Here is a 23,637-nt window from a genome sequence, read left to right on the forward strand (position 1 = left end):
TTTAACTATAAACAAGGAATACAACACAACAGTCCAATGTTTGAATATGTATAACCGTGATCATGTTCAAGCATAGACAAAGCATAATTCCTTTTTAAACCAGTTTTAAAAGAAAAACGTTGTAACGATGCAACAAGACACCATTTCCTGTGGTGTATGCAGTGCTTCCGTTTTTTTCCAACATGTATGCTCGTTTCTCTTCCCGCCACTGCCCGGTTTGTTGAAACATCTAAATGTAATGGCGATTGGATGGCACCGCCCCTCTGGTAGATGAAGATTTTCAAACCAAACGCTTCCCTTTCAGCTCGTGTTGCTTTATATCTGCAGCCCTTATCCGCTTGTTTTTATCTGAAAATGTATTTATGTCATTTGAATGAAGGATCTTAGGCGCTTTTACTCATGTTTCGCTCGACTAGTGTTGACAAGCAGGTTTCTTTAAAAACTGAGCTGATAAAAATGTCCACTTGTATGTTTTACACAGTGTATTATTTTTGAATGAAAAGCTGCAGACATGAAGATCACAGACAGCGTGTTTCGGAGTTTCAGGGTTGCCAGAACATTTCGACAAAATTCCCAAAAAGTCAACTGTGTGGACTTCAGCCCAGATGGTGAACATGCAATATCAAGCAGCGACGACGACTGCATTGTGTTGTATGACATCCGAGAGGGAAAGTAAGTGGCCAATAATATTACATTTAAAAACAAGATATAGCCGTTTTATGCATTTGCGCCCCAAATATATGGGAATGACCCATATTCTCATATACAGATTGTGAATATGAATGTCCATATAGTGTGTGTGGACCATGGCAGTGCAGCGTATTTAGTGCGGTTCACCAGCTGATCAAGTTATTAACGTGTTTAAATATTCTTTCCTTTCTCAGACCTAAAGGGACCCTCTACAGCAAGAAGTATGGAGTAGATCTGATCCGCTACACACATGGAGATACACAGACAGTGGTCTACAGCTCCAACAAACTAGACGGTAATTACTGAGTACTGACAGTCAGCTGCTGACACAAAGCAACCAAACATGATGAACTCAAAATAAATTGCACATACGTTCTCTTGATGATTTGCCAATGAAATATTATTTTGTTCTAGATACCATCCGATACCTTTCACTTACTGACAACCAGTACATCAGGTATTTCCCTGGTCACACTGCAAGGTGAGTAAAAAAGAAGGATAAAATGTGGGACTGTTTGCTGTAGATGGATGTGGACAAAGATACTGTATATGTTTCCATTAACAAACTCATTCTAAATACAAAGTGTGCACACCAGGGAAACATTGCCATTAAACTATCTACACAAGCTGCAACCATCAATTATTTTCAATATCCATAAAATATATGAAAATAATATCCATCACTATTTCCTGTAATCAAATGTCTTGTTTTGTCTCAACAAAAATCTCAATTGTAGGGTTATAGCTCTCTCCATGTCACCAGTGGACGATACATTTATCTCGGGCTCTTTGGACAAAACGATCCGGATCTGGGATCTGCGCGCTCCAAACTGTCAAGTAGTACGTCAGGCTGGAAAATGACACTTCCTCTTCTCTCAGTAGGCAGTTACTGAAGTGTATAATAACAGCTACTGCTTAGTAAACTTGTACAGCTTTTAGACAGTGTTACAGCTGTTTAATAAGCATGAAGGTACTTAGATCACTGTAAGATAGTCACTGTACACCTTTTAAGAAACATTAGTCCTGTGACCACTGGGTGTCCCCAGACCTGATTTAGCAACCATGGAACACTTGGATCTTCCCACAATTCTGTAAGACATTAACTTTAAACAGAGACTAGCAGGTTTGAAAAAGAGATCGTTGATCTCAATGGGATTTTACCTGGTTAAATAAAGGCTACAAACAAACAAACTTAATGGAAGGAAACAGTTTACTGTATTTTCAAGTTATAATAAATCAGTTTTATGCTGTTTACAGATAGTGTAACGTAGGTAGTGTAAGAACGGTACGGAGACACAGCATAGCAGTGGTTTCGGTGAATTTTCAAATTTGGCAGTGGTCTAGAATAAGCTGTCGGCTATCCGTGGCCTATATCTGTATTATAAAAACAGCATTTGTATAGGAATGATTCAATCCCAAGCTTTTTAAACCATATAACCAATTTCCAATGCCTTTGTATGTTTCAGGGTTTGACTAATCCACTGGGGAAACCTGTTTGTTCCTTCGACCCTGATGGGCTGATATTTGCTGCAGGAGTGGAATCACAGGCCATCAAACTATACGACCTGCGTGCTTTTGACAAGGTAAAAGGCAAATCGATGTGTCTGTGGTTTGCTTGTGCATCCCTGCATGTACACAGGATAAATAAATAAATAAATAAAGGCTACTCAGTAGTATGTATCTAATACCTAATATATATATATCATTCCAATAACTTGTATATAGACTCATACTGCACTATTCCACATCATAACTTTATTTCATTTTTATAACTATTATTATTTTTGTATTGCTCATGCTCTTATTGTTATTATGTTATGTTATTATGTTGCATTGTTGGAGAAGCCTGTGACATAAGATTTTCAACTGCATAATTACTCTGTAGCTATGTCAGATTGACAATAAAGAACCTTGAACCTTGAACCTTGATATTCATATCCCTGATACATTTTTTCCCCTGTTATACTGTATTATAATACATCTAATCTCTCTGTTAAAAGGGTCCCTTTGCCTCATTTGAGACAAAGTTCAATCGCGCCTGTGACTTGACTGGAGTCAAATTCAGTAACGATGGGAAACAAATTCTCATCTCAACAAACGGAGGGATAATTCGTGTCCTAAATGCTTTCAATGGATCTGTGCTGCATACTTTTTCTGTAAGACGTAAAGCTATCACATCACATTGCTGTTAACCAACTGAATTACACCTGTGTATAAATGAGTGTGATTTTTTAAAAGTGTTTTCTATCTATTAATTTTACTGTTTATTTTAAGGGCTACAACAACAGTAAAGGCATCTCCCTGGAGGCCTGCTTCACTCCTGACTCTCAGTTTGTCATGATCGGTAAGACGAACTACATCATGTTTAATATTTTAGTCTCTACCTGTAAGATCTCTGTTGCACCTGTGTGGTAAATTGGGGATACACAATATGGATTTTCTTCTCAGCTGATACCAACAATCATTAATCACTCATGGCCAATTCTGATTAAATAGCAAATCATTTCCCATTTTAGTTTTTTTTTAAAGAAGCTCATAACCTTTAGTTGATGCATACCCAAGTTCAAGAAAGGCTTGTTGTGAGTAAAGACGGGTGAATAATTATTCCATAACCTAACCATATTGACAACAGAATAAACAGTTTAGAGTTTATTAAGATTTCATAAATGTTTCTATTAAACTACATGAAAAAAACGTCTTTATTAGCTTTTTCACAGCATTTTGCAATTCCAATTAAATGTATGACAATTTTTTTTTTTATTAGTCATGTCAATGTCTATACAATACATGTTTATGAATGGATGACACATTTAACTTTAAAGATGTGTACCTACTATATCAGAATGTGTAGAGGCTGTGCTTGTTGATTCAAGGAAAGCAATGGGGTTTCGTGCTAATGCCTGATACATTTTTGGAAATAATATTAGTATCTGAATAATATAATGTTTCCCATTTATAGGCCAGATGTATACCCTGCATCTCTATTTAAGTTATGTCTTGTTGTGCAGGCTCAGAGGATGGGAGAGTCCATGTCTGGAGCACTGAGAGCGGGATGAAGGTGGCTGTGCTGGACGGGAAACACTCAGGACCCATCAACACGCTACAGTTCAACCCCAGATACATGACGTTTGCCAGCGCCTGCACTAACATGGTGAGGTCTCACTTATTAAGCCTCATGTTCAGTAGCTGCTGTTAGACAAACTGCGAATAAAGGGCCACTTCATAACTCTTTCTCTTCTTTTAACAGACTTTTTGGCTCCCGTGTATTGATGACTCATAGAGGGACGTTCATCAGAGTGAGTCCTCGGTGGAATCATGCAGAGATGAAGGATTACGTTTTGGACCTGTGTCCTTGTGGTTTTTAAAACATTTCAAACTTTTTACCTTCAGTATTTTAACCGTGTGGATCCTGCTGTGACTGAATAATATCCCACAAACTTTAGGTTTTTAATGTTGTTTGAGGTACATCTACACGCATTGGGCATTCTAGGCCTGTTTTTATATTTCATGTTAATTTTTACTTTTGTTATTGTCTGAACATTTTATAATAAAATGTCTTAGATGAATAAACTTTTTCTTTTCTCCTTTATTCTGAGTTGTATCATACATCAAATACATCTTAATGTATTATACAATATTTATTAATGTAATCTAATTGATTTAATAGCTTGTTTTGACAAAAAATATAACATTTCAGAAGATGGGTCAAACTATGAATCACAAAGTCATTTCTTCCCGTCCCTTACTTTGCCAATGTTATTTAGTTTACTTTCATTATAGACCAAAAACACCAAACCCTTACAAGTCAGAAGCTGAAAGTAGGTACATTTAGGTCATTTGTGCTTGAAAAAACTATTACTTAGAACAATTTACACAGTGCTATTTAAAAACAAGCTGGTATTAATGGGATTCTCATTGTATGGTAAAAACAACAACCTTAAACACAATGAATAAACACAATTATAGGATTAGTATATTGATTATTCTAAGAACAATTAACACTCTACTGACATGATCTCACTTTACAAAAGCAAACACGAGTTTCTCTATCAGTAAACCAATCTGTGAACACACCTGCAGGCGTGTGAGAAACGCAGGCAGTTTTAATCAATTTAATGAATGGGTGTTTTTCTTTTTTTTGGTGCTCTGTAAGTGCCTTCCAGAAGTAGAGGAAGGGGGGGGGGGGCTCTGTTGAATAATGTATAGATGCTTGGGTTGTGTACTCACCACTGAGTGAATAATAGATGATCCCCTCACAGGTGACCTCACAGGTACACACTTATCTTTCTCTCACCTCCCTTGTATGTGCATGTGTGCATGAAAGACGTGTAAAGAGATAAAGGTGAGACAGTTAGAGCATTTGGCGCACACTTTATTACAACTGTAAAAATGTCTCACTCCCCCTTAACATACACACTGATCTATCTTGTGTGTGTTACCTCGGTGCGTTTGTTTGTGTTTATTTAAGCGGCCTGTAATGAATCCATTAGTACTGTCTGTAGCCAACTCTATAGTCTTCACACAAATCATCTGGTGCTCTTTATAGCTCACATTTTGGGATAAAAGGTGTATGAGAGAAATCTCACACTTATATTTAAGTGCAGTGCTGTTGTCGCTTCAGGTACACATCCATCTTCCTTTTATGAACTATTTAACAAAGGTATGCCATCAAAATTAACAAAAAATATCCACTATCATGAACAGAAACACAAAACCAGCCATTATTGCTCCATGAAATGTTTCAGACAGATTGTTGCTCAGTTTCACATTTCGGTGGACTGGTGGCTGGAATTTGAGATGATGCAGTCGGTCTGAGCTGATCAGAAACTCTATGTCAAACAGTGATAAAATGTCATTACATGTGGCGCTTTGACAGCATCTGAAAACCCTGTACTGACCACTGATGTCATGAGTGGTGGATTTCTACATGACCTCACACACAGTACAGTGCAGGACAGTGTGTGACTTGAGAGATGGTCCCCCAGAGAGACTGTTAAAGTTGTGGTCATCGATATGCAAAGAGTTTTAGATCAGTGGTGAGGCCGGCATATCCACTGACAGCTTCGTTATTACTCATCAGCCACAGTTCCGCAGATTGTATTTCAAGTGTGAGGATTCTCCCGAGTCACCCTCGAGGCGTTTATGTCACTGATGCGCATGGGTCCATCTGTCTGCTGTCAGTGGAGAGGCAGCTACCTGCTGAGCGAGAGGAGCGAGGACACACACCTGGACCTGGTCCTTCCTGCGTGAGAGGAGTGTGAAGCTGACGGCCAAAAGATGTCACACCAAACCGGAATCAATGGTTAGTTATTTTCTGTACATTCACTCTGTACAAACGTTTTTGTGTTTAACTTTGGATGCTTCAAATTAAAGTGGAAGTTGTTTCACATTCACTTTTTTACTTTAAGCTTTGCCACAGCATGTAATACATCCACACAGGGGATACAATTCTCTAATATCCTGTAAAAGTGCATTTACAGATGGTCCATAAACTTCACTGACATTATAAACCTGTGGATCTACATTCAAATCAAGTTTTATTTTTTATTTATTATGATTGTGGGCTTTAAAGGATACACATTTAGAAAAGTACAGTATATGAGCGATGAACAGTTCAAATGTCTTTCTATTTTGTGTTATTTGTAATCATTTAGCACCAAAAGGCTTTTATGGTTAGTTTAAGAGCTACGTATATGTGTGTTATGGCATTTTGTAATTGGAGCGTCAGGGGATGGATTGGCAGGAGCGTACCTCTCTCACCTTTCTCACCTGACCTTACATCATTTATGAGACCGCTGTGTTTGGTAACCATGGTGAGAAAGAAGCAGGGAGGGCAATAAATAACGAAACCTGGTTTCCTGTATTAAAACTGCCATTCCTTGTTTTGATAATTGTGGGGAAAATGAGGCTGTTTATTATTCAGACTGAAGTTTCTTGGTACCTGCAGTACGTCCCTGTGTGAGTCACTATAGGTGATGGCGTGACCATCTGGCAGTGGATCAAATGTTCTCCCTGAAGTGGAGTCTCAGGTTCTTACCTACCTAACTCTGTCTCATTTGCTTTCAACCCCCCATCCTCAGTTTTGTCTTGTCTGCCTTATATCTGGTTACTTTAGCAACATCGGAGCTGAAAGAATTTCTGGCCCGAGCGAGGGGAGGTGCCATCCGAATAATGAAGATTGTCATCAGAAACGGTAAACAGTAAATGTCTTAAGTGTTAAGAAAGTTTTACACTAGTAAGCTTCCAGGTGACTTGTTGAAAATTGGAAGATGCTGATACGTGTGTCTTGTCTGCAGAGGAGTTGGTGTTAGATTCATACAGAGAGCCAGCGTACAGCTGGGACAAGGATTACGACCAGTTCCTGCTCCCTCTGCTCACGCCTCAGGAACCCTGCTACATCCTCTACCGTCTGGACTCCCAGAATGCACAGGGGCACGAATGGATCTTCATCGCCTGGTCACCTGACCAATCACCAGTATGTCAGGAGAGGCTGCATGCTGTCACTGATCAAATGTAGTCATTCAAAGTCTATGTAAAAACGTAAACTGCATTACTTTTAACTAAATGAAACTCTTCCTGGAACTACCATAACACCTAAGCTTTGATAACCACAATTGAAAAGTATTTAAATAGAAAAGGCTTTATGATTTATTGTTTATGGTATTACAGAACAACTGCCTTGGACACATCAACATGTCTGATGTAGTCACATAATCCCAAAATGACACTACCTTTTAAAATATACTATAACATTTCAGAAACTGATTAAGAACTTAACAGAAAACAAAGCGGACTCCAGAATAAAATGTCCCCCCTTCAACAGATTAATAAACTTCTTCCTTTTCTTAATAACAATTTTTCTAAATGTGTGGCATTAACGTGACACATAACCTCAATGTAAATAGAAAAGACAATAAGCAACAGAAAAGGATAAAAGGTCACTCAACAACCATCAAAAAATCAGTCAAACTCTGCACAACCATCATTTTGCAAACATCCTGGGTGTTCAAAGAGCATAACAAACGTCTGTAAAAAAGATGTGTCACTGTTTGAGTTTGGGTAAGGAAGGGTTCGTATTCAACACAAAGCCTTTTGATGCATGTTTCCCCTCCCCTCTCTCCTTCTTTCCTGTCTATCTTCAGCTGTCGTGAATAATAAAGGGGGAAAAGCATCAAAGATAATCTTTAAAAGAAAAATGAAAAACTATTAACACAACACTCAACAAAACACATGAAAAATGACTAGAAATCCATTCAAAAGTAATCAATAGTCAAAATAGTAATGGAAGTTTCTTGTATCCTCCTGTCTGTCTTGGCACCCGTTAGGTGAGGCAGAAGATGGTGTATGCAGCGACCCGCGCCACCCTGAAGAAAGAGTTTGGAGGAGGTCACATTAAAGATGAAATGTTTGGCACCGTGGAGGTGAGGAAGATCCCACCAACATGACAACTGATCATTAAATCGTTAACTGTTGGTGGTTCAGTACCATTCTGTTTGTGTTTGCAGGACGATCTGTGCTTCCAGGGATACCTGCGCCACATGTCCTCCTGCTGCTCCCCCGCCCCGCTCACAGCAGCCGAGCAGGAGTTACAACGAATCAGAGTCACAGAGGTCAAGATCAACAATACAAACTGTCTGAATATGATATCAAACACAAACGTACATTATGTGTACTTATTTTGTATGCTTTTACTTTCTTTCTGCAGGATAAAGTTGTGTGGGTAAGTACACTTTCTTCCTAGTACAATCCTAACCGTTTCTGTATCAAGAGGAGATTACAAAACTGCCTCTCATATCCACAGGATGAGCGTAGACGAATTGGGACTCCAACAGCGCGAGCAAGGGTTTGTTGCAATCTTTTTGAGTCCAAATTCAAAGTTGAAATTCAAATATAACAACAAATCATTTCACCAGTTGGATGCCAAATTGCCACACATTTCAGATATCGGTGCTCTACTTTCCACTGTGAGCCTTTTCGATGTTTTACTACTCCATTAAATTGAGAAGAAAACAGTATTGAATTTATTTCCCCCTTTAGGACACTCATTAGTAACACAGCATATAAACATAAATAAAAAAATTAAAGAATGAATAGATAAAAGGTCAAACTTAAAGGTGGGGTAGGTAAGTTTGAGAAACCGGCTCGAGATACACTTTTTGTTATATTCCATGGAATGCTCTTAACATCCCGATAGCAATTAATATCTTAAGTGCTTTGACAAAAAATCCATAAAAAAACGTCATCTGTGGAAGCCGTAATACTGTAAAAAGCACAACCAATCATTTTAGCCGGCCCGGCTAAAATAACTGGATGGCCTACCTGCCTGTCAGCCTTCCATCTGTGCACAAACTTATCTCGTGCCCTCATTGGTCATGTGCACGTTCGTGTGTGTTGGAGGAGGGGCTCTATAAGGAAGTGGCAGATTTTCTCCGGTTGTGTATTTTCAAATTCTAGCGATCTCGAGCCGGTTTCTCAAACTTACCTACCCTACCTTTAATTTAGAATAAAGAGAAGGTAAAAAGAAGAATCAAGTGGGAGACAATAAATATAAATAAATAAACAGAGAGAAGGCGTCATGTTGTTCTTTTTCACACTAAATAGTTATAAGAAGAAATCTACTAATATCACTAGGATTTCATTTACATGTCATGTAATTTTTACACCAAGGTTTCTGTGTTTATTTTATCCTGCAGGTCACAATGGAGTTTGGCTTAGACAAAAGAGCGCAGACTCTTCAAGGTCTTGCCTTCCCCTTACAAGAAGAGGCCAAGCGAGCTCTGCAGCAACTCAAGCAGAGACGCATCAACTACATACAGCTGGTGAGCCCCAACAAAACCCATTTTTACTAATTGCTCAGCGTGCATCATGTAACTTATTTATACAAAACAAACAAGCTGTCAGAATATGTTTTGCAGCAAACTGTGTATCAGTGTATGTCAGTTAAATGTGGTGAAATTGGCTGTGCGTGACTTGACCCCTGAACAAAGCTTGTTTGTGTGTGTTGCAGAGGCTGGATGTAGAGAAAGAGACCATTGAGTTGGTTCACACCAAACCTACAGAGACCCACGAGCTTCCCTACAGGATTCCCTCAGATTCTCCTAGATACCACTTCTTCATCTTCAAACATTCCCACCAGGGCCAGCGGCAGGAGGCGCTGGGTGAGTCTTTCTGTCAATTGCATTTTTATCTTCAGTGTGCTCGTCGTAGAATTTCACAGAACGTCACATATTCAAGTTACACCATCTGGTTGCAGACCCCAAACTTAATGCACTAATCTGCAATTTGACCTATATAACAATGGGTCGTGTGCAACATGAACCATTGTCTTTAATCTGATTGTTTAACATAATGTAACATTTAGCAGATAAAGAAACATATATTTTAAGAACACAAAGAGGAGAGTGAATATTGGACTTTCATTTGTCAGGCTTGACACAACAATCACTCCAAATCAATGATAATGTTGGCCCATTATGCAGTGTGGTAATAGATAATGTTATACTAACATTTTAACCATATGGACTTTATAAGAGGACAGTACTGTATGTCAATGTTGTGTTTTTTACTGCTTTCAGGCATTATATTCTATTACTCTATTTCCATGTTTTTTCTCTATGTCTGTTTTTGGTATGCAATATTTATCCACTGGTTGAATAAAAAAGGTTTACATTTTTTTTTCCCAGTGACCACAATGGTTATCAAAATGTTGGTTTAAGTCGCTCCTGTTGAGTAGTTTTTACACAAGTGCTTAAACTACTATTTGATTAAGGTCAAGTGATAGCACCTCTTGTAAGTACTGGATGTACTTTGTGTAGTGTGTTGTTTAGAGAAGCTGGGAATGATTATGGGTGTTTTTGTAGCGTCTGAGACAGGGTTTTGTTTCATAACAGATATGATAACCAAATATAATACAGTGAAGTTAGAAACAACAACTTTATATCTCTTCCAGTGTTCATATATTCGATGCCTGGTTACACCTGTAGCATCAAGGAGCGGATGTTGTATTCAAGCTGTAAGAACCGACTACTGGACGAGGTGGAGAAAGACTATCAGCTGGAGGTCACCAAAAAGGTTCACATCACCAAAATCACCCACGACTAAAATAACAAACTGATGCATGATCTGTAATATATCTCTGTGGAGATAAACAGTAAACCACGTCACCAAATTTGATCTACAAACTGGTTATCATAGTCAAAATGAATCTGTGTTTTATTCTGTGTGTGTAGATGGAGATAGACAATGGCGATGGCCTGACAGAAGACTACCTGTACGAGGAGGTGCACCCGATGGAGCACGCCTTGAAGCAGGCCTTTGCCAAGCCCCGCGGACCGGGGGGGAAGAGGGGCAACAAACGCCTCATCAAGGGCGCTGGGGAAAACGGGGAAGAAAGTTAGATGCACACACAATATATTATACATGAGTACACAAACACACCACACTATATCTATGAATGTACTTGTTATTTGATTGTTTAGCTTCTAGTAATTTCTCCTTTTTACCTTCAGACATTTCAAACGGAGAAAGTAGATCCACCATGCAAAAAAGGAGAGTGTGGAAAATATATAGCCTATATCTTTTCTTGTGGTAAGAGAGAGCTTCTAAAGTTAACACTGTTAGTGTAACTGTAGGCAAGCTGACAAATATTTTGGTCTATTAAGATTACATTAAATTGAATTTGACATACAACGTGTTAAAATAGTGAATCAAGCGGCAGTTTTGAGGTTTATATGTAAATGCATCCACAGAGTTGATAATTTAACCGTTCTTGTCCACTTATCCGGGTGTCAGTCATAACAACTTATTGTGCAGCAAAACCTTTTTCAAACCCACAGTACTTTATTATCACTTGTAGAGGAGATCCAAAACGTTCCAGAAATACTAAATACTTATAGACCTTATAGGGAAATGTGTATACAATAATATGCTCAGCAGATATATTATTTCCATTTCATGTAATGTGGAAAGCGATTTAAAACATGGAGTATCAGATTCTAAAAGCTCACTGTGAATATACATCTTTGATATAGACTTCAACAAGACAAATGGGGTCGTTACTAAAAAAAAGTAATATATTACATATTACATATTACTTTAAAAAAAAGTAATATATTACACTACTTCGTTACTCTCTACATAAAGTAACTCGTTACTTTACTCGTTACTTTACTCGTTACTTTACTCGCAGGGCCGGCCCGCCCCTCCCTACAGGCAGATCACGCAGACTGCTAAAGTTTCAAATGTTCTCTTTAGTTCAGTTTCCATTGTCGCATAAGACTGATCCAAATAGCTCTGACTATGGCTGTCCTCTGTCTCCTGCTATCTGTATTTTGCGCAGTATATCTCCGAACGATGCGATGGTGATTCCACTGTGCAAATGGGCAACATTACCTCTACTATGAAGGATGCTACAAGCCTGTCCATCTCTGCTTTGGTTACCGGTCCTCCAAATTCTAATTTGTGCTGCTTCGGAGTCCGCGGCGGCGCACTCACAACATCCTCACTCTGGGTTCGGGGGTCCTTAGCTATTAGCTTCACCTTAGCATGTGTTCTTTGCAGGTGTTTGTTGAGGTTTGACGTGGTGTTTGCAGCAGTGGATAACAGCTTCTGGCCTGGACACAGTTTGCACCTCACCGTCACATTCCTGTCTATTCTTCGGACGAACTCAAAATAATGGGCATACCTCCACCCCTCGAAAGTTATCGCTGACTCTGCCATGTTTATGCAGCACTGCACGTGGAGATGTGGACGCGCAAGTCGCGCAGATTACGTACATAGAAACCTGCGGCGGAAACCCCTCTTGTCTGTCAGTGTGCATGACTGATTTTATAAAAGTAACGAAGTAACGCGTGTCGGGGCAATGTTAGTAACTGTAGTGTGATTACTGAATTATAAAAGTAACGCGTTACACTACTCCGTTACCGACAAAAGTAATAGTATTACAGTAAACGCGTTACTTTGTAACGCGTTACACCCAACTCTGAAGACAATACACTGTGAAAATTATTGCAAATAATATGACATATAGGGGAAATACAATCACTCGATTTATTGGTGGAAAGGAAGATTGATAAGACGTTGCTGATTTTACTTTATTAACTACAGCCAGCCGCAGTTAGCTTAGTTAAGCATTAAAGACTGTAAATGGGGAGTTCAAGCCCCCCCTCAAAGCTCTCTCATTTAAAGATGATATCTTGTTAGTTTATTCTGTACAAAAACCAAAGTGTAGCCCTCTTAAAACAACTGGATGTTAATAGGATACTATTTTATTAATACATTTTTCATTTGCCAATCCAAGTTGAAGGCAAATGCTCAATCAGATCTGTCTTCTCCTGTTTCTGTGCTCCTCTTCAGGAAATAATTAACATCACCAGTCACTAATACTGATTCAGGTAATCAAAATCATCGTGAAATGGCTTTTAAATGTTTGTTTTATGGTGGATTATCCTTTATATTTTCTCTAGTCAGCCTATGCTTTACCCATTGTTCATTGCAAATCCCTCCACATCACATTCACAGTTGCCTTCTTCAGTCGCTTGGGTGAGGTTTGACTACACTCAGCTGAAGGCTATTGTTTTACATGGCCCTACAATAAAATATTTTCTGTATTTTTTAGTGTTTGTGTCCTCATTTCTCTGTTTCTCTGAGTGTTTGTGTGTGTCCTGTAGACGTGCATGCAGGCAGCAGCAAGGATCACGGCTCAGTAGTAGAGGTCAATGGGTTGTGTGTGTTTTCCAGGAAGTCGCTGTACTCAGAAGCCTTCAGCTGTGCACTTCTGCTGCTTTCATTCCTCTGGGGAAAGACGCTTTATGTGAAACATTTTCCTGGAAACAAGGTTCAGAGCTGAATGGTAGCTTTCAAGTGCTCGTTATCTTTGAACACGGGAACTGTGGGCTGGGTAATGATGAACCTTGTTAAAACATACTGACTTCTGACATGACACAGTTTGAATCATTTCCAGGAAAAATAATCCTCCAGTATATAACCATTAGCAGGTAATTGTCTTTACACTAATAGCCCACAACAAGAAAAAAAATGGGCTGAAAGGTTAACGCTCAAAACATTATTAGAAGAGAGAAATAACAAGTAGTGTTTGGGTGCTTATCAATGTGTGGTTTACTCTACAATAATAAACACAATATACTTGGTTAATGATAAAAACAGCTAAATATGAACTCATTATTACTTAACTAATTATTAAACATGTACACAGATATGCAAATGTGAAAAGCGACATTTCCATTGGATGAAATGTGGCATTACAAACCTTAACGCCTGCAACTGCATCAAAACAGACAGAGGTAACTATAACATTACCGGAAGTAAGGCTATTGGCCTTCAGAATAAAATGTTAACTAACAGGTGATAGGGAAAACAACAAAAATATATGTAAAACTCATCACATTTAATTCTGCACAAAATAAAGTCTGTATTGTGTGATAACAAATTCAGATTTGTATGGAGACCTAATGTGTTCAATATTACAAAATAAATAATACATAATTAAACAGATTATCATAATAATAAATATTGTATGGCACAACAAGCTAAAACGTATGCAGTCTGACACAAAAGTCCCACCGCATTAGTTAAATCTGTATCTAATACATTGAGTCTTATCGTGTATAACCGTGACATTGTATAATGAGACAATGCCTTAAAAGTCATTGCAAGCCATTTCTTTTTTTAAATAGGTGAGTTTATTTCAAAATTCTTCATGATAAATCGCATGACAAAATAAACATCGTAATGATCGAAATACACACTAAAATGTCCAAGGTGCTCTCTCATTTCTCAAAGAGGCTTTAGGATGGGTTTGTCTATAACACCAGACCTCCAAAGAGCTTTTCTTAACAAAGTCACCAGTTTCTTATTTTGAAAGCCGTACCGGAAGTGCAGTGTGTTGACAGTATGTGCGTTGACAGAGATCAGAGGAGCTGCTGCTTGTCTGTCACTGCGGGCGCTGAAACACAAAACCTTTCTTGGAATCAGATTCCTGGAACCAGTCAGTCCAAAGTGAAGCGAGCTGTTTTCTGTCCTCACAGCACACACACTCTCAGCACACCACAGCTCACACACGGATATATCCTCTCGGTTTTTACGACTGTTGCAGGTTTTAACACGGAATATATTATCTTTTCGACCCCAGCAGAGATTATTCGGCATTTGTTCATTATTTAAATTGAGAAACTGCTGTCTTATCCACAAGGCAGTTTTATTCAAATCGTCGTGATCTCTATGATAATCTTTGATTTAAGGTAAGAGTGACATAAAAATGATTTCATGATTTCCAAAGTCTGTTTGATCTAGAATTGCATTATTAATATACAATGATATTGCCTGATGTCTGAATGATTGTGACACTTTATAAACCCTTTCATTTGTTTTTGGCTTTTTAAGGCCTATTCTGTGTCGTGTGTTTTTTGTTTATTTCACTAGTCTACTTAATGTAGTCTAGCCTACATTAGCTCAGATCAATACATTACTAGTAGAACTGTTTTGGGGTTCTTGTACTTTACTTTAGTATTTTAATTTTCTGCTACTTTTACTCCACTACAATTGGGAGGGAACCACTTCATTTATCTGAAAGCTTCAGTCATGAATTACTTTTCAGATTCTAATGAATAATATAATTTAAATAAATTATACAAATAAATACATAAAGTGTTGTATTGATTTGCATAAAGATAAGGTTTTTTAATATAAATGTATCACTTGGTTAAATGTACAAGCCACCCAGCTAAATATTTAGTGAAAAGAATCAAGCCAAATTGACCAGCTGACTCATATAATACTTATATAATGCTTACTTATGCGTACATTAATATGCATTATAATTCAACTTTATAAGAAATATTATTTGGAAATGGGGTATAATGCCCATCTAAATAATTCAAGTATATAGCAATTAAGGACATTTTGAAGCTTCTATACATTTTAATACAGAGTAATTTCAAACTGTGATATTTTACTTACTAAAAATACCTAACAAGAATCTTTCACCAATTGGGGTTGGTTGTTTTTGTAAATATATAATTTACTTGGGACAGTGACCTATTAAAGTAGTTCAGAGCTTTAACAGAAATCTCTGTTAAATACCTAACAGGTAATGTTCTGTGTATTAACAGGGCTGCTGTTAATCAGAAATGGTTGCCCGTGCAGTGACCATTTTTCATCATGAGGAGCGACAAGCTTCCTGCCGCCCGCAGCCCTTTCCTCCGCCCTGTGACCCAGCAGATGATCTCCGCTGCATCACCACCACCTTCCAGTACCTACAGACCTCAGGTACACCGGCAGCCTCTCCGACTCTGAACTCAGATTGTACTTCATTGAAAAAATGTGACTGTTTTAAAAAAAAATCTATCCCATATACTTTTTATTTATTTGAAATGGATTATATTAGGTGAGGGGAGATATTTCATTGCCCATGGCTTTGCGGTATAATATAATAATCTAGGAATCAAACCCTACCTCTAGTAATACCATTTGTATGGATATATTCACCAAAACTACTTTCATGTTAAAGAAAAAAAAAAAAGCTGATATTAAAACTATTTGTTTGAATTCAGGCTGGTACTGGGGCTCTATCTCTGCGAATGAAGCTCGAGAAGCTCTCCAAAAAAGGTCTGAAGGCACATTTCTAATGCGGGACAGCAGTCACCCTCAGTTCATGCTGGCCCTGTCGGTGAAGACCCGCTGTGGACCCACCAGCATTCGCATCAAATACTGCAGGGGCTCTTTCTGGCTGGACTCCATTTCCCCCGGCCTGCCTCACCTGCAGTCCTTCCCAGATGTGCTCAGCCTCATACAGAACTACACAGCCTCCGGACACACAAAACAGCGCCAGAGGTCTAATGACATCCATCCACAAACAAAGCCTGACCCCACCAAGCACACGGACAGTGACAGCGGAGTGCCTCTGGAGCTGGTGCGCCCCCTGCACAAACCAGAGGCCTTCTCTTCTTTACAGCACCTGACGCGCCTCGCAATCAACAGACACACAAAGTGCCCTGACCATCTGCCACTCCCGAAGCCTCTGCTGCACTACCTGCAGGACTATCCTTTCCACATATGAGGGTCTCTGTCTCTCTGGTGCAGGACACAGAGACAGGGACGTGGGTCAGGGTCACCCTCCTTGTTGACCACACACTGTGAATCTGGAACAGTTTGACACCCAAAGGGACAGCGATTGACCCAGTTGGAGGTAATTGAAATGAATGATGAGCTAAGTCTTTGTACTACTGTTGTTCTCTAGGATAAGATTTTTTTTTACTATTTTCATAAGTCTGTGTCAGCAACTGTGAACTGATTTTATTTAAATGCCAATGTGTGAGCTTTTTCTATTTATTTGTGCCATTTCCTATCAGTAAGAAGAGATTCACATAATGTCTTTGCATGTTTTGGACGAGTGGCTCCAATTTTTTACATGATTTTAGCAATAATAATTAAAGAAAAACTAAAATCTGTTAAGATATGACTTCTGGTAATTTTGTTGTTCCAGTAGGATTTACATTACAAATGTTTTGGATTTATTTTGTTTTTCCTTTTAGGAGCTCATTTTACGGCACTTGACGTTTGCAAAGTGTGTTTAATGGAGCAATGTTTATTCACTCTTCATGAACATAATGAACCGGATGAACCATAAGCCACCAGTCGTCTCATGTAACATTTATTCGGCACTATTATTATCACAAAATATCTTAAATATGGCTTTTTTGACCTTGGACATGGTCAAATCCTATCACAGTATAATTAAGAATTTAAATAATCCAGGGTACACTTCTAAGATAGTGTTACCAATAGTGTGAGGTCAGCCTGACACTAACATGACATGCAGACTGGAGGGCCTTTTAAAGTAATTATATAATATATAATAAGAGACAGGGTAAATGTGACTATGGTATTTTGTTATGTACAAAATCATCGTAAGTCATAACTCTTCTTACAAATCATTACCAGACTGAACAGCAACGGGTGTTCGTTGAAGAAAATGGTACTGTCGGAAATATGTTTACACACTGGTTTCATTCTCAGAAAATGATCATGCCTGTGGATTTCAGAGAAATAAACGTTAAACATGGTTTTTTTTCACGGTTCAAAGGCTGGCCACTTGAACATATGAATGTGCGGTATTACTGTTTTCATGGAAACACGCTTAAGTTGGTTTCCACGAGGAGGAACTGAGCAATGCTGAGAAAGCCTCTTATCAGGATTAGAGTAAGTAAGAGCTGCAGTTATTAATACACCGCTGCACCAACTGAGAGCAGATCATCTCTCTCTGCCTGTGTCAACCCGTCACTGTCAAACATTTAAATCATTTTTCTGTCTTTACTTAAATGATCAGCATCTTTTAATCACTTTTCTAATAACATTCTCTACCAGGAAAGCATGGACGTTTCTGACATGCAGTCTTAATAGTTTTGCTGTTAAATGCACAACTGATAAAGATGAGTATGTGTAGCTGACGTGAACTGTAGGGATTAAACCCACAGAGGAAGTACTCAGATCCTTTACTTGATATAATGTAGAAATACCACAATATAAACAAAGTGTACTCAACATAACACATTCAAAAAATAAATAAATCAAAAGCACCTTTCGGTGTCTTATTTAGATAGATAGATAGATAGATCGTACTTTATTGATCCCAAATTGGGAAATTGTTGTAGTTACAGCAGCATAAAAGGCATTTAACAATAAAACAAAACTACAAAATATACAAGAATAGAAAGAAAAACATTTTATATATGTTATTATATATACTTTTACAATTTGTACTAGTGTGCACCTAAAACAATCAAACAGATCTGTTTCCGAAAATCTGAATTTGCTATATATATTTTGTTATGAGCTGCAGACATGTAACCTGTAAATCATTTGCATCACTACAGATCAATATCAACCAAGGTGGGTGAAAACATGCCATACTAAGCACAATATTCACTAACATGATAACAGCTTGATTCCTGTTTTTAAATTATCTTGTGATCCTGTGTCAATTGTTTTTTCTTAATGATCAAAAAATGTTTTTACATAAATTACTTTGACATGTCAGAGTAAAAGAGGCACAGGTGTAAATAATACAGTAAAAGGTGGCTGCCTCAGTTTCTGGGTCCTGGCTGCTGACTGTCATTATGTCAGGACTTACTGAGACATTTAAAATGTACAATTGTAAAGTTAATTGTAACACATGTGATTAAAGTCCAAATGTCTGCTGTCAAAAAGTGCATATTAAAAATGTAGTTTGTATTTTATAGAGACATTTCGTCTATCCTGTTACCAACAAATAAAACAAAACAGCAGGCCTGGGGACATTTACATTATTATTACAGGAAAAATGTTCACAGTTCACAGAGGATAAGCAGTGGGTTGCTAATAGGGGCCAGCAGCTATGTTTGCCCTGGAGACCCAAACAAGTTAATTTTCTGGAGGACAACAAATGCCAACACTGCCAACCAAATTTGGTGGAGTAGAAGTATGAAGTAGCATGAAAAGAAAATACTCAAGTAAAACACTAGTACCTGAGTAAATGTAAAGTTGCATTGGACCACTGGAAGAAAATGTGCGGTATAAAGGACCCCAGCCCATAATATAGTATGTCAGTTATTTAGATATTTCGTCCTAGAGACAAGCAATGATGTTGCTGTTCTGTATTATATATTATTCAAATGTATAGAAATAATAATGATAGGACATTCATGTTAACCATACATTTTAAGATATACACACAATTATTGTAAATAAATTATTTCTGAAATATCCTCGCCATGGGTATAAAAATAAACAAAAAAACATATTATGTGAAAAAGTCACACCTTACAAAAGTAGTACTTTTAACCATAATGTCTGAATGACCTATATTAATGTGAGATGCTTCTAACAGTTATTTGAATAAGGGCTATGGGTAGTATAATAATAACAAAACAAATTGCTAATAATAACCATCGTAGCTTTAACCATGTATTCCATTTATATGGTTGTTGTCCTCCCCCACCCCCTCACTTCCCTCCTGTTAATCCTCCAGCAGCAGCGCAGTCAGCAGCAGCGACGGAGGCCAACAAAGCACTACTTGGAGATCATTTGGATATATTTTAAAGCAATCATTAGGTAAGCACGTAATTAAAAGCAATGTTAAGTTACAGTACATTGTCAGTGTGCTTTGTTGGCAACAATATTGTTATATGTATTTTGTTAACCTATATTTTCATCCTATATTCTGCTGACGCTAGCCAGCTAGCTAACGGATCGATGGAGTCGCTGTGACTTCCGTTTTGCTAGCTAAAACCCAAGCTAGCTAGTCGTACCGGTTAGTGACTTTAAAACGAGGTTTTTGTGGGAAGTTAGTTGAAAACCACGAACGAGGCCGTGGGATTATATATATTATAACATAAATAACGCACATGTATCCAACACAACCTTTGAATAACACTATAAATGTGTAAACTCAGCGCACTGTCCGGCTAACGCTAGCTGGTTAGCTCGGGTAGCTAAGTCTTTTGTAAACAGAACCCCCTAGCTAACTGAAAACTAGGTCAACATACACGGCAGTTAATCACAATTATATGTTGATACCAGTGAGCAACGTGTTCATTTTTCGGTAAATCTAGTCACTGTTCTTCATGTTATATGGGACATGTGAACGTTAGTGAGTAATTTGTCAATGTTGATCCCGGGGTGGGTCAGAAACACTCAAGCGGAAGTGTATCATCATGTTTGTTGCTAGTCTGACTTAAATTGTTATCCTAATTCAACATAAGGTGCACGGTCTCACATCTTGACATGCTGTCCTCGTGTCCTTCATTGTATAAAACTGCAGTATAGCTGGCTGACAGACAATAAAAGGCCGTGATGTTGAAAGCTAAATAGTTAGCCCCGGGTGTTGGTTTCAGACGAGTTGTGTCAACACAGCTGAAGACGGGTGACTGCTCATCGTTTCTCACATGCGTAGAGGTGGACGTTGCATAATGCTGAATGCAATATTAATTACCTCCCTGTTGTTTTTGATAAAGTGTTTTCATGTTGTAACCTTTGATGTTTTCTGTCCCCTGTCTGTAGCTATGGCAGCAATCAGGAAAAAGCTGGTCATAGTGGGAGATGGAGCCTGTGGGAAGACCTGTCTGCTCATTGTGTTCAGCAAGGACCAGTTTCCAGAGGTCTATGTGCCCACAGTGTTTGAGAACTACGTTGCTGACATTGAAGTTGATAGCAAACAGGTAATGTAGTTCTCTTTTCACATTTCAGTCTACAATCAGCATGATGGCCCTTACAGCTGAATTGAAGTCCCTTTTTACTCCCTCAAATCTGTACAACTTGAACAGGTTGTATGCTATGAGATGTGTTGATTAATACCAATAAAGTTGACTTATTTTGCAGGTTTGGATTGATAAATTAGTATTTACGTCAGTTCTTAATCATGTTAGGTTCATATTTTGGATAAACTGTTAAATATTATGGTTTCTGGGTGTGCGTTTCAAAGACAACAACATGCGTTTAATCTAAGTCTTTGTTACATTAAATATGTGGACCTGAAGCACCCTGAACATGCTTTGCCTTCCTCTTATTGATTTCTTGTGACCTCTTATTGCAGGTGGAGTTAGCTCTTTGGGATACAGCAGGTCAGGAAGACTACGACAGACTGCGCCCCCTCTCCTATCCCGACACTGATGTCATTCTCATGTGCTTCTCCATCGACAGTCCCGACAGTCTTGGTAAGTCGAAACAGAGCGCTATTAGTTGTGGTACATGTTTCTCTTTTAATTAATCTTACTGCCTAAACAGTTGTGGATTAGTGAGACGGTGAACACATTAAAGATTTAGTTTCAATTTACTGGTATAACTTTTTTTGTCCCAGGAGGGAAGTAGACACACCAGTTTGAGATTTTTAAAAATAGCTCTCAGAAGGTTTACCTTGCACTTTTGCTGGACACAGGAAGGCATGTTATTATACTCCTCCTCTGTTGATTGTAACACACCATGTGTCATTTTTTCTCAACCCTGTACATCAGTCACACATACAAACACACTGATCACATTTTCCATTTTTGAGCAACATGTGCAACACGCACACTTCAGCCCCATGTATCTCTGTTCTGACCAAGCAGCAACTTCCAGGTCTGATATGGGCCAATGCAGAAGTGCCTTAAACTGCATCTTTTCTAATGGCCAGCAGGGGGAGACTCTGGTTTCAAAATGGTATATCAATTTTCTATATATATAGTATATCATGTATTCCTGATAAATGGTCAGATGGACAAACATTGTGTAATTAATAAATCAGCAGTAAGGGGAGTTTTTCACATGAAATAGAAGACTAATGGGAAATGACTCTCTTTCTCACTTTGTTTATTATTGTCATACCGTTTCCTGATTAGTTTATGGACTTGATTGCTAGTTAAAATTGTCATGTTTTTTTGTTCATGTTCATTAAGAGAAAAACAGAAGGAAGCAGCATATGCTTTAGGGCGGGGCTACCTTGTGATTGGCAGGTCGCTACAACAGTGTGGTACAGTTTGCGTGTTACAACTTTGAATCTAACAGTGTTTTCCATTCCTATAAGTTAATTGTAATGCTTTGCTGCCTAAAGTGTCTTGTTCAGCACTCCCTCATTTGTCACTTTTGGTTCCAAAAAAACAAGATGGCGCCAGTCAAAATGCTAAACTCAAGGATTTGAGACGACCCTTAACAAAAAAGGGATGTCACAGTGACTACGGCCACTTCTTATATAGAGTCTATGGCTCTGACAGATGGTGTCTTTTGTCCCCTCCTTCAGAGAACATCCCTGAGAAGTGGACTCCTGAGGTGAAACACTTCTGCCCTAATGTGCCCATTATTCTGGTGGGAAATAAAAAGGACCTGCGTAACGATGAGCACACCCGGAGAGAGCTTGCCAAAATGAAGCAGGTAAATAATGTCAAACTGACACATAAACCAGTCTTCTAGTGTTGAAAGCCTGTTTCCTAAAACGTGTCCTGACCTTCTCTTCAGGAACCTGTGAAACCGGAGGATGGACGGGACATGGCTAATAGGATCAGTGCCTTTGGATACATGGAGTGCTCTGCAAAAACAAAGGATGGTGTGAGGGAAGTGTTCGAAATGGCCACCAGGGCTGCACTACAGGCCAGGCGAGGAAAGAAGAGCAATAAATGTGTCCTACTGTAAACAGGGGGGGCACGAGGACTGCCTCCCCCAGGGGGAAAGAAGAAGGAGCATTAGGTCAAACCTACCCCCAAACACACCCACACAAAAGACTGTTCTCCCCAGTTTTTCCTAAAGGTGTAATGCTTTTACTTTCTTTGTCTTAAGCAAAAGTAGTCAGGTTCTGTCAGTATTCATTTTTGAGGTTATGGAAACTACTTTTTTGTACTTTAACATGAGTAAATTTGCCATAATGAAACCTCCTTTATCAACATGTACTATGTAATCAAAGAGGTCAGCCAGGGGCCCTGCTGTGTCATACCTGCCAACTACAGTTAAGTGCTTAAGCCCTGTCTGCTGATCTGAGGAATGTTTCCACAGCCAATAGGGTGAAGTACCTGTACACTGTGACCCTTAATCCTTTTAATTATTTCAACAAACAGATGCGCACATTGAAGTCAAAATGTGTTTGTGTGCTTCATATACAAATCCTAATGTGCATTATGATCACTTGCACAATATGAGACTGGAAACTCATTTTGTTAAACGCAAATGGAAACGTAGTGTTTTGTGTAATAAATTACTTTGTAAGAATCTTGATCATTTGCATCACGTGCTTGATGACGCTGAATTACAGTAAACCCAGTGAGGGCGTGTTTCAGAGTTGGGGTCTGTTAGTGAAGATACAAGCCGATCTTTGGTTATCTCATTAAAACAGCGGACAGATGCAGGGTGTTTGAGGGGAATGTCGCTATTTTAATAAAAAAATCTTTATTCTACTTTAACAAAACCATCCCTTAAGTGTTTTAATAA

The 23,637-nt window shown here is 38.5% G+C and overlaps 3 protein-coding genes across 7 annotated transcripts; all 3 read left to right on the top strand.

The window, feature by feature from the left end:
- Window positions 1–263: 263 nt before the first annotated feature.
- Window positions 264–11,087, top strand: LOC117489996 (WD repeat-containing protein 82-like). Of its 5 annotated transcripts, XM_034139611.1 has the most exons (15): window positions 410–672; window positions 885–985; window positions 1,105–1,171; window positions 1,428–1,530; window positions 2,157–2,273; window positions 2,691–2,846; window positions 2,965–3,034; window positions 3,699–3,841; window positions 6,992–7,165; window positions 8,016–8,111; window positions 8,196–8,311; window positions 9,446–9,509; window positions 9,698–9,848; window positions 10,640–10,761; window positions 10,920–11,087. In XM_034139611.1, exons 1-15 carry the CDS (start codon window positions 512–514, stop codon window positions 11,085–11,087), a joined length of 1,809 nt encoding a protein of 602 aa, XP_033995502.1. In that variant the 5' UTR covers window positions 410–511. The 5 variants fall into 5 exon arrangements, with proteins under 5 accessions (XP_033995501.1, XP_033995502.1, XP_033995499.1 ...); XM_034139608.1 differs by lacking the exons at window positions 410–672; window positions 885–985; window positions 1,105–1,171; ... (3 more) ...; window positions 2,965–3,034; window positions 3,699–3,841 and adding exons at window positions 5,917–5,992; window positions 6,806–6,883; window positions 8,396–8,410; window positions 8,492–8,533 and having other exon boundaries at window positions 6,987–7,165; window positions 8,196–8,300; window positions 9,384–9,509; XM_034139607.1 differs by lacking the exons at window positions 410–672; window positions 885–985; window positions 1,105–1,171; ... (3 more) ...; window positions 2,965–3,034; window positions 3,699–3,841 and adding exons at window positions 5,917–5,992; window positions 6,806–6,883; window positions 8,492–8,533 and having other exon boundaries at window positions 6,987–7,165; window positions 8,196–8,300; window positions 9,384–9,509.
- A 3,628-nt stretch (window positions 11,088–14,715) lies between these two features.
- Window positions 14,716–17,808, top strand: LOC117490004 (cytokine-inducible SH2-containing protein-like). The gene is made up of 3 exons (XM_034139621.1): window positions 14,716–14,948; window positions 15,819–15,975; window positions 16,260–17,808. Exons 2-3 carry the CDS (start codon window positions 15,837–15,839, stop codon window positions 16,763–16,765), a joined length of 645 nt encoding a protein of 214 aa, XP_033995512.1. The 5' UTR covers window positions 14,716–14,948; window positions 15,819–15,836; the 3' UTR covers window positions 16,766–17,808.
- A 1,877-nt stretch (window positions 17,809–19,685) lies between these two features.
- Window positions 19,686–23,424, top strand: LOC117490008 (rho-related GTP-binding protein RhoA-B). Its single transcript, XM_034139624.1, has 5 exons — window positions 19,686–19,797; window positions 20,746–20,903; window positions 21,278–21,398; window positions 22,460–22,590; window positions 22,675–23,424. Exons 2-5 carry the CDS (start codon window positions 20,748–20,750, stop codon window positions 22,846–22,848), a joined length of 582 nt encoding a protein of 193 aa, XP_033995515.1. The 5' UTR covers window positions 19,686–19,797; window positions 20,746–20,747; the 3' UTR covers window positions 22,849–23,424.
- Window positions 23,425–23,637: the final 213 nt, after the last annotated feature.

Source organism: Trematomus bernacchii, unplaced genomic scaffold, assembly GCF_902827165.1.
Source record: "Trematomus bernacchii unplaced genomic scaffold, fTreBer1.1, whole genome shotgun sequence".
NCBI classification, from domain to species: Eukaryota; Metazoa; Chordata; class Actinopteri; order Perciformes; family Nototheniidae; genus Trematomus; species Trematomus bernacchii.